The sequence below is a fragment of the Triticum aestivum genome, chromosome 6B, assembly GCF_018294505.1.
Source record: "Triticum aestivum cultivar Chinese Spring chromosome 6B, IWGSC CS RefSeq v2.1, whole genome shotgun sequence".
Lineage (NCBI taxonomy): Eukaryota > Viridiplantae > Streptophyta > Magnoliopsida > Poales > Poaceae > Triticum > Triticum aestivum.
This window is the reverse complement of record NC_057810.1, coordinates 519,766,025-519,782,333: the sequence shown is the minus strand read 5'-3', so window position 1 is coordinate 519,782,333 and position 16,309 is coordinate 519,766,025. Positions and strand designations below refer to the sequence as shown.

General features: G+C 44.4%; 1 protein-coding gene across 2 annotated transcripts; it reads right to left on the bottom strand.

The window, feature by feature from the left end:
* Positions 1-11,089: 11,089 nt before the first annotated feature.
* LOC123137765 (U6 snRNA phosphodiesterase) lies at positions 11,090-15,070 on the bottom strand. Of its 2 annotated transcripts, none has more exons than XM_044557607.1 (7): positions 14,910-15,070; positions 12,894-13,051; positions 12,730-12,813; positions 12,217-12,466; positions 11,961-12,057; positions 11,672-11,737; positions 11,090-11,387 (listed from the first exon to the last, which is right to left on the bottom strand). In XM_044557607.1, the coding sequence occupies exons 2-7, from the start codon at positions 13,039-13,041 to the stop codon at positions 11,193-11,195; spliced, it is 840 nt and encodes a 279-aa protein (XP_044413542.1). In that variant the 5' UTR covers positions 13,042-13,051; positions 14,910-15,070; the 3' UTR covers positions 11,090-11,192. The 2 variants fall into 2 exon arrangements, with proteins under 2 accessions (XP_044413542.1, XP_044413541.1); XM_044557606.1 differs by having other exon boundaries at positions 14,860-15,060.
* Positions 15,071-16,309: the final 1,239 nt, after the last annotated feature.

The following is a 16,309-nucleotide window of genomic DNA, read 5'->3' as shown; positions in this document are numbered from 1 at the left end:
GGGGGTCAATCTCCATCAACATCTTCACCAGCACCATCTCCTCTCAAAACCCTAGTTCATCTCTTGTATCCAATCTTGTATCAAAACCACAAATTGGTACCTGTGGGTTGCTAGTAGATTACTCCTTGTAGTTGATGCTAGTTGGTTTACTTGGTGGAAGATCATGTGTTCAGATCCTTTATGCATATTATTACCCCTCTGATTATGAACATGAATATGCTTTGTGAGTAGTTACTTTGTTCCTGAGGACATGGGTGAAGTCTTGCTATTAGTAGTCATGTGAATTTGGTATTCGTTCGATATTTTGATGAGATGTATGTTGTCTTTTCCTCTAGTGGTGTTATGTGAACGTCGACTACATGACACTTCACCATTATTTGGGCCTAGAGGAAGGCATGGGGAAGTAATAAGTAGATGATGGGTTGCTAGAGTGATAGAAGCTTAAACCCTAGTTTATGTGTTGCTTCGTTAGGGGCTTATATGGATCCATATGTATAATGTTGTGGTTAGGTTTACCTTAATACTTCTTTTGTAGTTGCGGATGCTTGCAATAGGGGTTAATCATAAGTGGGATTCTTGGCCAAGTTAGGGCAGTACCCAAGTACCGGTCCACCCACATATCAAATTATCAAAGTACCGAACGCGAATCATATGAACGTGATGAAAACTAGCTTGACGATAATTCCCATGTGTCCTCGGGAGCTCCTTCCTCATTATTAGAAATTGTCCAGGCTTATCCTTTGCTACATAAAGGATTGGGCCACCTTGCTGCACTTTATTTACTTTATTTACTTGTTACTCGTTACTATTTATCTTATCACAAAACTATCTATATCACCTACAATTTCAGTGCTTGCACAGAAAACCTTACTGAAAACCGCTTATCATTTCCTTCTGCTCCTCGTTGGGTTCGACACTCTTACTTATCGAAAGGACTACGATTGATCCCCTACACTTGTGGGTCATCAATCAACAAGGAGAGAAAAAACACGAGGCTTCTGATTCGAATACGATCAGTAAGCCGGGCCAAAAGGGCTAACGACTATGTTCTCTTTGGTGAATACACCTATGTTTGAACAGGCAGCCCCCAAATGGTTTTTGGCATTGCGCCGATCAAGAGGATACCAACAGCTATGTTCTCTTTGGTGAAGACACCTATGTTTGAACAGGAAGCCCCCAAGTGACCTTGAAACTTTTTTAACGACTCTCATTCAAATACGATCAGAGTCGGACCAAAAGAGGTTAAGCCATGATTCGAATACGATCTAGCCCCAAAATGATCAAGTTGTTTGAACATCTATGATTCGAATATGATCAAGAAGCTGTGCCAAAGGAGTTAAGCTAGATTCGAATACGATCAGCCTCAAGTGGTCTAAATATTTAACGACTCTCATTCGAATACGATCAGGGTCGGACCAAAAGGGGTTAAGCTATGATTCGAATATGATCGAGCCCCCAGATGATTAAGAGGTTTGAACAGCTATTATTCGAATATGATCGGGAAGCTGTGCCAAAGGGGTTAAGCTAGATTCGAATACGATCAACCCCCAATGGTCATTGATGATGAAGAAGACACATGATATTTTGAAGATAAAACAATAGAGACCCCGCTTTATTATAATCATCATAATATATACATCATCAAAATCATGTACATCATAAGAGTCGGTGGCTCAAGTGTAGTAAGGCTGAAGATGAGCGATATTCCACGGCCGGCGGGTCTCCTCCTCCGACTTACGTGAGTCTTTGTGCTCTCGAACATCAATAAGGTAGTATGACCCGTTGTTCAAATTCTTGCTAAACACAAAGGCGCTTCCCAAGGTGGGGACAACTTGTGCATATCAGTTTGATCTTGGATGAGCCGGAGCACCAAGTCACCTTCTTGAAAGGTTCTAGACTTAACCCGACGGCTATGGTAATGGTGCAGGTCTTGTTGGTAAATCGCCGAACGGGCTGCTGCAAGATCATGCTTCTCATCCAACAGGTCAAGTGCATACTGACGCGCCTGTTCATTATCAGCTTCAACGTAAGCCGCCACGCGAGGGGAGTCATGACGGATGTCACTAGGGAGAACCACCTCAGCTCTGTAAACCATGAAGAAGGGCGTGTAACCCGTAGACCTGTTGGGGTAGTATTAATACTCCATATCACAGAAGGCAACTCCTCCATCCAACAGCCCGGCGTCTGTTGCAAAGGAACCATAAGCCGGGGCTTGATGCCTCTCAAAATATCTTGATTGGCTCTTTCAGCTTGACCATTGGATTGAGGGTGAGCTACTGATGATACATCAAGACGAATATGCTCATGTTGACAAAACTCTTTCATAGCACCTTTGGACAAGTTAGTGCCATTATCAGTTATGATACTATGGGGAAAGCCAAAACGAAAAATCACCTTTTTAATGAATTGAACCGCCGTTGCCGCGTCACACTTACTGACGGCTCTGCCTCAACCCACTTTGTAAATTTGTCAACCGCCACCAAGAGGTGGGACTTCTTATCCTTGGACCTTTTAAAAGGCCTAACCATGTCAAGTCCCTAGACTGCAAACGGCCAAGTAATTGGAATCATCCTCAATTCTTGAGCAGGCACGTGAGCTTGCCGTGAATATTTCTGACAACCATCACATTTACTGACCAAATCCTCTGCATCAGCGTGAGCCGTCAGCCAATAAAATCCATGACGAAAAGCTTTGGCCACAAGGGACTTTTAACTGGCATGGTGACCACAATCTCCTTCATGAATCTCACGAAGAATCTCTTGACCCTCCTCAAGAGATACATAACGCTGAAACGCCCCGCTGACACTGCGATGGTGTAACTCGCCATTGACAATTGTCATTGACTTAGACCGCCGGGTTATCTGCCTGGCCAAAGTTTCATCCTCAGGTAACTCGCCCCGGGTCATATAAGCCAAATATGGTACTGTCCAATCTGGGATAACGTGAAGAGCCGCCACCAATTATGCCTCCGGGTCAGGAACAACCAGGTCCTCCTCTGTAGGCAATTTGATAGAGGGGTTATGTAAGATATCCAAGAAGGTGTTAGGTGGCACCGTCTTATGCTGAGACCCCAGATGCCTTAAGGCGTCAGCCACCCCATTTTTCCTGCGATCAATGTGTTCCACCTGATAACCCTTGAAATATCCAGCAATGGCATCCACCTCGCGGCGATAAGCCGCCATAAGCGGGTCTTTGGAATCCCACTTGCCTAAAACTTGCTGAGCTACCAAGTCTGAGTCGCCAAAACATCTCACCCGACTTAAGTTCATCTCCTTAGCCATCCGAAGACCATGGAGCAAGGCTTTGTACTCTGCTGCATTGTTAGTACATGGAAGCATCAACCTTAGGACATAACAAAACTTGTCACCTCGAGGGAAAGCTAACACAACTCCAGCCCCCGAGCCTTCCAACTTCCTGGACCCATCAAAGTGAATAGTCCAATATGTATTATCCGGCTTCTCTTCAGGCATCTGCAGCTTTGTCCAGTCCTTGATGAAGTCCACCAGTGCTTGAGACTTGATAGCCATACGAGGCATATACTTCAAACCATGAGGCCCAAGTTCAATGGCCCACTTGGCGACTTGTCCTGTGGTCTCTCTGTTTTGAATAATATCTCCTAACGGAGCAGAGCTGACCATAGTGATGGGGTGACCTAGGAAATACTGCTTAAGCTTCTGGTTGGCCATAAACACCCCATAAACAAGCTTCTGCCAATGTGGATATCTCTGCTTGGACTCAATAAGCACTTCACTGATGTAATAAACCGGTCGTTGAACCGAATATTCCTTGCCAGTATCCTTCCGCTCCACCACAATGGCCACACTGACAGCACGGGTGTTGGCAGCCACATATAACAATAATGGCTCCTTATCAATGGGAGCAGCAAGAACTGGCGGCTCAGCTAGCTGCCTCTTCAAGTCCTCAAATGTGTTGTTAGCAGCATCACTCCAGATGAAGTTATCTGTTTTCTTCATCATCTGATACAGTGGTATAGCCTTCTCACCCAACCGGCTTATGAACCGGCTTAAGGCAGCAATACGACCCGCCAGACATTGAACATCATTGATACACGCCGGCTTAGACAAGAAGGTGATGGCCTTGATCTTCTCTGGGTTAGCCTCAATGCTTCTGTTAGAAACTAGAAAACCCAAAAGCTTGCCTGCTGGCACACCAAAAACGCACTTGGTCGGGTTAAGCATCATCTTGTAAACCTGGAGATTATCAAACATTTCTTTCAAATCATCTATCAAAGTTTCCTTCTCTCTAGATTCACCACAATGTCTTCCACATAAGCATGAACATTACGCCCAATCTGATTGTGAAGACAGTTATACACACATCGCTAATAAGTCACCTGGGCACTCTTGAGCCCAAAAGGCATAGACACATAGCAGAAGGCCACAAAGGGAGTAATGAAAGTTGTCTTCTCCTGGTCCTTAACTGCCATCTTGATCTGATGATAACCAGAATAAGCATCCAAAAAGCTCAAGCGCTCACAACTCGCCATAGCATCAATGATTTGATCAATACGAGGGAGAGCAAAAGGATCAGCCGGACAAGCCTTGTTTAAATCCGTGTAATCCACACACATACGCCAAGTGCCATTCTTCTTAAGCACTAGCACCGGGTTAGCAAACCACTCTAGATGAAAAACTTCAACAATGGACCCAACCACCAAGAGCCAGGCCACTTCCTCACCAATGGCCTTACGCCTCTCCTCATTGAATCGTCGAAGAAACTGCTTGGCCGATTTAAATTTCGGATCAGTATTGAGAGTGTGCTCAGCGAGTTCTCTTGGTACACCCGCATGTTAGAAGGTTTCCATGCAAAGATGTCCCGGTTCTCATGGATGAACTCAATGAGCACGCTTTCCTATTTGGGATCCAAGTTAGCACTGATACTGAACTTCTTAGATGAGTCGCCAGGAACAAAATCAACCAGCTTGGTGTCATCAGCCGACTTAAACTTCGGCACCGGGTCATGCTCTGTAGTTGGATTTTTCAAGGACGTCATATCCGCCGGGTCAACATTGTCCTTGAAAAATTTCAACTGCTCTGTTGCACAGACAGACTCAGCGTAAGCAGCATCGCCTTCCTCACATTCCAGAGCTATCTTCCGACTCCCATGCACTGTGATGGTTCCTTTATAACCCGGCATCTTGAGCTGCAGATAAACATAACACGGTCGTGCCATGAAATTGGCATAAGCCGGCCGTCCAAACAGAGCGTGGTACAGGCTTCCGATTTTGACCACTTCAAAGGTTAACTTCTCAGCCCTGGAATCATGCTCATCTCCAAAGGCCACCTCCAGCTCAATCTTTCCCATCAGGTATGCCGACTTACTAGGCACCATTCCATGGAAAACAGTGTTGGACGTCTTAAGACTTTTATCAGTTAACCCCATATGATGGAAGGTCTCATAATAGAGAATATTGATGCTACTGCCTCCATCCATAAACACCTTAGTGAATTTGTATCCAGCAACTTGAGGCGCCACCACCAAAGCTAGGTGACCCGGATTGTCAACCCGGGGAGGCTGATCCGCCCTACTCCACACAATGGGCTGCTCAGACCAGCGCAAGTAGTAGGGAACAGCCGGCTCAGCAGCGTTCACAACCCTCTTATGAAGCTTCTGGTCCCGTTTGCACAAACTGGTGGTAAACACATGATACTGTCCACTATTCAGCTGTTTTGGATTACTCTGATATCCGGATTGCTGCTGCTGCTGACCTCCCTGGCCGGATTGCTGATTGTAACCACCCTGATTACCTTGATTAAAACCACCCTGATTACCTTGGGGGGCTGGAAGTTGGAATTAGAACCGACACCTCCATAACCCGAGCCCTGGAAACCGCCCCCGCCTGAGCCGCCACCCGGTCCATGATTGTCGTCAAACGCGTTCGAGTTTTTGAAAGCCTTCAAAATTGTACAATCTTTCCAAAGGTGAGTGGCTGGTTTCTCTGGCGTGCCATGTCTTGGACATGGCTCATTCAGCAACTGCTCAAGAGTAGGACCTGACCCGCTAGTCCGAGGAGGCGGCCTCCCCTTACGACGTTGATTATTGCCCTGTGCATTGGTGTTAGCCACAAACTCCGAGCTACCATCAACCTTGCGTTTACCGTTGCCTCCTTGATTCGCCAGGTTTTGCTGTCGGCCCTTAGCGTTGTCGTTCTTCTTTCCCTTCCCTGTCTTCTCATCGTCAGACTCGGGGTCCTTGGTACTATCAGAGTCAGCATATTTTACTAGAGCCGCCATCACCTGGCCCACGTCATTACAATCGCGCTTGAGCCGCCCCAGCTTCTGTTTAAGAGGCAAAAAACGACAATTTTTCTCCAACATTAAGACTGCAGAGCCGACATTCATGTTATCGGATGAATGTATGATAGCTTTGACCCGGCGCACCCAATGGGTCGTGGATTCACCCTCCTCTTGCTTGCACTTAGTCAAGTCCACAATTGACATGGGGTGCTCGCACGTGTCCTTAAAGTTTTGAATGAGTCGGGCCTTTAATTCTGCCCATGAACCTATGTAATTAGCTGACAACCCCTTTAACCAAGTACGGGCCGTTCCGTCCAGCATCATGGTGAAGTACTTGGCACACGCAGCGTCACTGACTTCCAATAACTCCATGGCCATCTCATAACTTTCAATCCACGCCTCAGGGGGTAAGTCGGCTGTGTAATTCGGCACCTTTCGAGGTCCTTTGAAATCCTTGGGCAAACTCTCATTGCGCAGAGCCGACACCAAACTAGGCACCCCTGTAGATCTTGAGGTCACGCCTGCCTCAACCGAGGTCGTTGGATAAACCGAAAGGGGCTGGTAAGCCGCCCGCTGAGCCGCCTGCTCGGCTTCTTGATGCACTCTGTCCTGATCAATCAAATTAGGAACTCCATCACGCGCTGGGTCATGCCGACACGGCTGGTCTCGGCGCAGGGTGTTGCTTGAAATGGCTGGTGTGTCCATGTGCCTGCTATAGCTACGGCTCCGGCTTGCGCGAGGAGTCGAGTGGATCCTATCCCGGCTATAAGAATACCCATCCTGCTGCGCCAAGGTTGTCTGAAGAAGCTCTCTGACCCTTCATGTTTCAGCCGCCGTCGGGGAGTCGCCATCCACCGGGAGAGCCACCAATCGTGCCGCTACAACGATCATGTTCTCCAACGGATTAGAATAATGACCCGGTGGTGTTGGTACATGGTGAGGTGGAGCAGTATACAGACGAGGGGGTTTCGCCACACGCGGTTGAACCGGCATCCCAGCCCCGGGCGTCGCAGCCCGGTTTATCTCCGGCGGGTTACTGGGCCCTGCACCGAGCATGCGGAAGAGGTTTCTAGGCTCATAAATTGTAGGCAGACGGGACTGGTGCCTTCTCCTCACGATCTCATTTGATGCGTTCTGATCCATCGTAAGCTAGAAAGCCTCCGACTGAATCCGCTGGGCCTGAGCATCCAAAGCCGCCCGTTCCACGGCCATTCTGACGTCTTCTGCCGCCAGGTCTTCTTTGGCTTGTGCTACCTCCTCACGTAACTGCGCCACTTCCGCATCATGTTGAGCTTGATTCACCGGGTTGACTACGGCTGTTAACAGAGCCGTCAATTTGTCCATTAAAGCCATCAGAACCTGAGCTGATGGGCGCGCAGGGCCTCCTGCACCGGCTGCCGTCACCGCTGCTGACCCGGAAGTCATTGCTGCCGCAGCCGTAGAGTTTTGCCCAGGCTGCGTGCCAGCCATGAAGATCCCGACTATTTTTGGCGGCTCATAGGGGTCCGGAATACTGTTGCCATCGGAATAGCCCCCAAGCCCGCCATCATGCAGTTGATACAATGAATCAGTCTCACCTGCAGACGACTCGCCATTAGAGTAGATGGCTGTCTCACCGCCAGACATAGATCCTTCCTCAAATTCCCCTTCATGGATGCATCCCATGAAGGCACGCTTCACGGAGGGCTGAGCTCGGGCAGGTCTCGCACGCTGAGCCGTCTCAATGATGTCGGTGCAGATGTCCAACTCAGGGTCCGGCTCGCCGTTTTGCCGATGAAGACATGGATTCCACCGAAGGGGACCTGGTACCCGTACTCAACTGGGCTGGCGTCGGGGCCCCAGCCTGCGGCGTCGATGTAGAGCTTGCCGCGACGACTCTTGGTCATCCGGCCCATAGTGTATCCCTTGAGCCCTTCGAAGTTACCCTTTAAGAACTCAAATCCACCGTGCGCTGGCCCCATGGTGGGCGCCAACTGTTGTGGAAAGGTCACGGCAGATGTCCTAGCAAAAGGACTTAGTCGTGGAGCCATCACAACTAGGAAGCTTAAAGGGGTTAAAACGGGACAAAGGACACGAGAGTTTATACTGGTTCGGCCCCTTGCAGTGAAGGTAAAGGCCTAATCCAGTTTGAGGTGGTATTGCTTATGTCTCGATTACCAGAGGGCGAATTCGCTTGACCTAGCTTTTGATATGATGTTTCTTGTCCTGAACCGCCGCCGGGTCGTCCCTTTATATACAGAGGTCGACGCCCAGCGGCTCACGGAGTCCCGGCTGGCTCAGAAACAGTGTCCGGCTCGGTGACTATCTATTCTTGCCTTACAATACAAGTCATACATATATGGCGATTTATCTCTACGGGCCTTAAGCCGCCTTTGGGCCTTGGGCCCTTAACTGAACCGCCATCTTCAAATATCGTTTTGGGCTTCATATGATGAATCACCATAGGTATAACCTGGCCCCTCCTGGGCGGGTCATACCTAGTAGTTATATCCCCAACAAGATCCGTCACGCCCGCCTGTGTGCCTCGCCTCCAACTTCTTCCTTAGGGCCCCTTTGATTCAAAGGAATTCCATGGGACTTTTGGAGGGTTAGAATCCTTAGGATTTTTTTCCTACATTTGTCGTTTGATTCACAGGATTGAATCCTATAGGATTTTTTCCTATGGAATCAAGTGTACTGCATTTCACTGAAAATCTAGCATCCACTCCAACCTCTTTTTTTCAATTCCTTTGTTTTTCCTGTAGCATCAAACACTCTATGCTAATCCTATAGGATTCAAGTGGACATGCCACTCAAATCCTGTATTGTCCCTATTCCCGAGTTTTGAAAATCCTGCAAATCAAAGAGGGCATTAGTGTGGGACGCGGGCCGAGCCACGTCGTTCTGTTGCCACCCACCCACAATTCCAGATCCTCGACAACCTACGAGCATCCTTGCTCTGCTCCGCCGTCACCCTCGACGGCGAGGAGTCTGGCTACATAAGCAAAAATGACTTCCAAAGGGGCTCCGCCTTTGGGGCTTGCGCATCAGCTTATCAGGTGAGTACCACATGCTTTTAGTGGTTGATTGTTCGGATTCTAGCTTGGTGGCCACTTCCCAGTCCCCACTCACGCCTCCGATACCCTCTAGGTCAGGATATCAACTCTCACTGGACTTCAGGGAGATGCTCATTCACTTGGACATAAGGTAGCAGATATCAATTTGGATTTTGGTGTATACACTGCGATTTTGATTTTCTCCATTTCAGTCAGTCAAGTGTTTGAGTTCTCATGGAGTATATGTCTCTCTTTTTTCAGCAATATAGTGTTTATTCTTATTGGCATGATGCCTACCAAGGGGTTGCCAAAATGTATCAATTAGGCCGTCTTACATATAATTAGTAATGCTCCTTATTTCTTGCACATGGATATAATTTATTTGGTGGTAGCCTGAATTTGTGCCTGCCCAATTAAACCTTTCATTTTACCAAAGTGCAGTTCCTTTTCCTTAAATTTGGAGCTATGCTAGCTGTTTCCGATAGCTTAGCATAAAAGTTTGCAATTTGTTCAATTCAACATGTTACTACTGGTCAAGTGCTCCTCCCAATAGTTCATTACATAACAGCTGAACTTTATGTCATTGATTAGAAGCACTGACAGCTATTATACATGATTGTTTTTATCAAGTCCATTCCACATCTTCATCCAATATGTAGCTGCAAATCCAAAGATGGTCATTTGGTGGTTTATGCCATTTCAAATTAATTGTGGTGGTTATTTTTATTAATTTGAAGTTTCCTAACTGATTTTTTTGTTCTTTTTACAGATAACAGAAACTTTCATATTGCAAGGATAATTTTTCATATGAAGTTGTAGGGACCAGGACAAACTCTCACATTGACAAGAATAAATTTTCATATGGAGTTTTAGGGACCAGAACAAATTGTAACAATTAGCCACAATTTACAATTTACAGATATTAGAACTACTTCTATGTTAGGATGCTTAGTGTCATTTCCATTGTATTTGAGACTTCTTGTGTACATGATGCTTTTCTTTAGATTTTTTCCATGCCTATTGATATTTTATAATTTTTGTCTGTAATTTTGTAAATTTGTATCTACGCATCCTGTTCCGTTGCAACGCGTGGGGTATCAGCATTATCTTCTTTTTAGTGCAAGAAGAAATAGGGAGAAGCTACAGAGGGTACAAACATAGTTCCGAACTTTCCGCTGTGATACATTCAACATGATCATAAGCCTCTCTTAATTTCTGAGAAAATCTTGGATCTATATAAGAAAGAGAGGCTACAAAGGGTACTTAGCATTTTCAAATATTCCCCGTGATATATAACGAGAAGCCTGTTGTAGCAGCTCTAAAAAAAAGAAGCCTGTTGTAGCAATTCAGTTTTCCATAATAATTTACATTTGCTTTCATGACTAACGATGCTCAATAAGCTGTGGGAAAAAGGCAGACTTATATTGCTACTATTTGCACTAGCTTCCATCCATTTCACATTGTTCAATACTTAATTTGGATCTCTGGTGCAAGGTGCAAAATTCTGAGAGCACACCTGCAGAATCGCTTGGACAATGTATTCTTCTTTGCGTACAGAGTGAATCATACCTAAGTACTGTTTTGCAATATTTTTCATCTCAAAATCATGCATCAACTATGCAAACAAGTGTTCCCGCAGCAACACGGCGGGTTATCATCTAGTTCTTCTAAAACTTGGTCAAATATAAATAAGTTTGGCTTAGGATAAAGCTAGAACTTTCAATATTTTGTAACGGTGGGATTATTTTTCCTAGCTATCTGTGATTCAAACAACCGTGTAGTTACCAAAACAACAAATGCTACTGAAACACATGACATTTTTAGTTCCATGTTACAACCAAAGGTATTGACTCTACAAAACTCGGTAACATCCGCAAGTCAGGTGTACAAGAACGCTGCTTCAGTCTCCAATTTTACAGATATCGTAGACCTTCTTGCCTACTTTACACACTATACAACTGAAATTGCACCTCAGATTACAGTTTTTAGATGAGTTGATGCTGTTCTCAAATTTTTCAATCTCCTTAGTTGCCTGCTTCAATTTGGAGCTAACATCACCCAATGCCCACGCCAGTGATATGTGTGGCCGAGGATTCTGCAAAATGACAATACCAGTTAAAACGCCTTTCCAAATTTGGTGACGAAAACTGAGATGCTTTTTTTACAGTCGTAATAATCTGACATCAGTTACTAATTACTTATGTACCAATGTTGTCAACTGAAGCTCATCCCTTTTGTTTCCAAGTAGGGCGTTTGATTTATTAGTTCGAGAGGCAAAGTTATGTTATCCATGACATGTTGTGACATCAGCCGTGAGCTAGAAGTGTCATACCATCTGGTCATCATCCAGAAACAGAACATAATTGAACCACATAGTACCTTGTAAAACTCAGGGAGACCGTGCAATCGATATACTTCATCAACCATATGTATTTGTTTACTTATCTGCAAAACAAATGAAGTAACTAACAAAGTACACATAGACCTCATTATAGTAAATACTTCAGATCGGTGAACTGCAATTACAAACTTACAATGTGAGTTTTTTACCATACAATGTTGATAAGAAACTCAAAATGAGTTGGCCATAGGACCAAAATAAACAAATACAAACTGACAATCATGTGATGCGTATAGACAACAAGTGAAGACAGAAACTACCACATACCTCTGGTAACCCAGTTCTTGTAACCTCTAGTGAAAGAAATGATCGTGTAGAATCATCATTGACAAAATGCTCCCATTTGTTGAACTCCATCCAATACCTGCTTTATGCAAACACAAACACATTTACAAATCATGACACATACAAGTACATGCATAACTGGCCACACACATTCCTCTACAGAAGTTCACATGATTTGATACACCAGAGGGAGCAAAACATTGTCGGCTCATCAATAAAGTATTGACAGATGGCTAACCGCTGTTGTGACTGAAACTTCTGACGAAGCATTGCGACGAGGGAGTCAATTTGATGCACCTGGATTCCAACAGTTCTTCCTAAGCTTACATGGAACTCCCTGCCCAGAAGCACTTTCTCAAGTTTTTGCTCATCTTTGCACAATTCCGAAAGTGCATAGTCCGCATCTACAGCATAGAGATCTGGCACAAGTGATGCAGCTCTTCTCATAACGAGGGTCAGCTGTTTTCTTGCGTTGAAAGGAATGACAACTGCATATGAGATAGTTACACATGTCATAAGAGCGAAAAAGCTTCTGGATGTAGAATTTGCATGCCTAACAATGAGAAACGAATCTCAGTTTCGTGTTGCAAGGTCGCTTATATTGGTATTAAAACTGAAAAGATAAGATTAGTTCAGAGACCAAGTGTGGGAGCAGCAGCATCTGGAGCCCAATGTTACAGATGGATCTATGAATGCATGCCTGATCAATACTTGTAGATAGATATTATGTTAATAGCCAAAAGAAACAGACCAGGGATGTAGACATGCAGCGCATAGTTGCCTTCCACATGGGGGAAACTCCGGATGCGACTCCCCTGTGCAATTGTTGAGTAATCTGCAGCAGACATTGTTCCAAAACGTGAGCAATCACCACAGACCCCCAAAACGACCGGGATAGATTCAAGAAGGCCAAACCTACGAAATTTGGGGGCTGGAGAAGGTCGAGGGGAGGAGGAGGAAGCAGCACGGAAGCTTCCTGTGGCTCCGGAGCACCACCGGCAACCGTCGCCGGCTCATTGTCATCATCAGAGTCGGATCCGTAGTTAGCCATGAGTGCATCCATCGATGGGAGGCTGCAAAGTTCGATAATTGTTCGGTTATTAGAAACACAATTTCTGTATGCAATTTGTATCAAGGGGCAGTACGATTGCAATTTCCATGAACTATTCCTACAGAGCAACCTGATCGAACCCGTTTCTCTGTCACCCCTGTTCGGCTTTATTCGGTTGACAGGGGTTTAATCCCCTACCTAGGGAGTTCAATCCCTGCAGGGATTGGGTGAAACCCCTCCCTCCACTCAATCCCCACTAATCATCACAGTCTCCCTCCCTCCCTCCCTATCAACTGCTGTTCGGTTTATTTTGGGGTTTCAAGCATCAAGCAGAGGAGAAAATATGGGCACAAGTCACAACACATACTAATAAGACTTGCCAGTTACAACTTATACAAAGCCGGCATTCATATTCAAAACAAATATTATTAGAAAAGGAATATCTTCATGTGCAGCAATCCATCTCTGAGGTACCAAGAGGAAGCATACAGCTATAACAAGGTCTCTCTGAAGCACAATGACAATGACAAGAAATTTTCAAGAGAAGACACTAAGACACTGACAAGAAATAAGTTGTGCTATGTTATCAAGACGCCGGCTTGTATATTAAGAACTCTCGGACAATCAAACCTGGATCACTAAACACAGAATTTATGTTGTACCTTGCAGAGCTTAAAAACACTTAAAGATCCAAGAAAACCAATAAATGCATTTCAAACTGAACTTTTTGTATCAGTTATGTATACATCAAGTGTGCATAAAAATGGAACTTTTCATCCATCATATGAGCATAGATTTGAAGACAGATACTTTTCTATCTCGAAGGCAAGATACTAGTCAAGGTCCAAGATCACAAAATGCTTATACAGTCCCACTTGTTAGCCAACTCACCAAAAACATTGCTAGCCAGTCATTCTAGTTCAAAGTAATAAAATGCACCAGATGAGAAAACCATTCTGCCAAAAATGATCATGACATAGCTTTTTCTTTGTGAGGTGGATTATGCCCAGAGCTATATCCAACATCAGTAGTTGAAGGCGATCCAAGTTCATGCAGCAGTGCCCATTAACTCAGATCAAGTCTTGACAGAAACTAGTAAGAACATCCAGATGACAGGCCACCAACGGTCCAGTCGAATGTCTCGAGCTCCAAATAATAATTAACCTGCCGCTACCATTTCTACAAGCCTATATTGTGGTATTGGTCGTTTGATGGCGATATTTGAAGTTTTGAACACATGATGCTAATAGCAAAACAGAATGCAGGAAGCACCCAGACATGTTACAAATATTATTACTTCCTTTGCATAAATACCGAATGATGGGCAACACTACTTGACTGACCAGCAACCAGCAATCAGAATTGCATCTGGTAGTGTTCACCTGGGGCATTTCCAGGAGCAAGGTGTACTGAGCTCTTGATTCAAGGCCAATAATTAGAGTACTAAGACTAGGTGTCCGAAGCAAGATAGTTTCAGCAAGGTTTTGAAACAATTTTCAGTTTTCACACTAACTGTTGGCAACGGATATAGCCAGGACTAGCTGACTCCCCAGGCAAAAAAGGCTAAAAAACACCCCCAAAAATTAACCCTAGTTTTATGCAGACATATCAAAAGTCAAGCTCCTCTCACTAAAATTAAATTGAAACAGAAATTACCAAAAGGCTTTCTACATTGAACTAACAAACTCTAAACCTCAGGAGCTAATCATCGATGATATTGAACATTTGAATGAATCTATTGAAAGGAAAAATCATCCAAGTCAGCGAGGCATCAGGTAGTGTAAGTGGAAATTAGGATTTGGGAAGGGTCAGACGGGCTGAGGGGGGTACCGTGCGGAGGCAGCGGAACGGAAGGACAGAGGGGCGGGCGGTGACCCAACCTGGACGGGAAGCGGCGCACCCTCCTGGAGACGAACGGGCGAACGCGGGCGAGTGGTGGCGTGGGGTCGCCGGACGAGCGGCGGCGTTGATGCGCGGCCTCTTGGACGGCGGCAGCAGGGAAGGGCTTCGTCTACTGTTTTTCTTTTTCTTTGAGGGGGCTGTTTTCCTCTACTGGGTAGTTCGTCGGCTCGGTCGCGCGGGTGCGGGGGGAACCAGCACACTTCGGGCCAGCCCATCGCTGGCGCAGGCGCCCCTGTTTTTCTCATTTTTCCTTTTATTAGCTTTTTAAAAAACATTCGGGCTTTCAAAAAAGTTATGAATTTTTAAAAATGTTCACCAATTCGTATTTTCGCAAAATCGGACTTCTCCATACTTTAATTTATTTTTCATAAATTCTAAAAATATTCATGATTTCGGAAAATGTTCGCGAATTTGAAAAAATGCTTCGTAAATTCAAAACAATATTCACCAACTCAAAAAATGTTCCCAAATTCTAAAAATGTTCATAAAATTCATAAAATGTTTGTACATTCAAAAAATGTTCACAAGTTTCAATAAATGTTCACGAGTTTCAAAAATGTTCACAAAAATCCAAAAATAATGTTCATGAAGTTCAAAAACTGCTCTTGAGTTTGAACAATGTTCACTAATCAAAAAATGTTCACAAATTAAAAAAGTCATGAACTTCAGAAAAAGTTCATGACTTTGAAAATGTTCCCGAATTAAAAAAAATGTTGATGAACTCAGTAATCTTCGCGAGTTTGAAGAAAATGTTCATGTATTTAAAAAAATGATCCTGAATTCAAATAATTTCCATGAATTCAAAAAATCACGAGTTTGAAAAAATGTTCACAAATTTGAATAATTGTTCTCAAATTCAAAACATGTTCACAAATTTAAAACAGTGTTCAGGAATTCAAAGTTGTTTGTGATTTTCAAAAAAATCATACGTTCAAAATAGTTCGTGATTTGAAATTTTTTTTTAGATTTTTTAAAATTATGAATTTGCAAAATAATAAAAATAAATAAATAAAGCAAAAGAAGACAAACGGAGAAACACAGAGACTGACTGGTGGGTCAGCCCATTACCGGGAAGCACGTTGATCGCTATCCCCTGACCCGCACAAGAAATAATATATGCCCTCGCGCTACGAGTGCGGCTAATCTGCACCCGGGCTCAGCTACACCCAAGCTTAGAAAAAATTCAAAAAAAATACTAGAAAAATTCAAAAAATTCCAATTTTTTTTGTGGTGGTAGATAATTTGACGTGTGAGGTGCGCCCCAAAATTCAACTCATTTGAGCATCTGAGCAGCTCTTGGAAAAAAAGACAAAATCAGGGTCTGTAAAAATGTTTACTGTTCACGCACTGTTTTGACCTGATTTGTCTTTTTTACCGA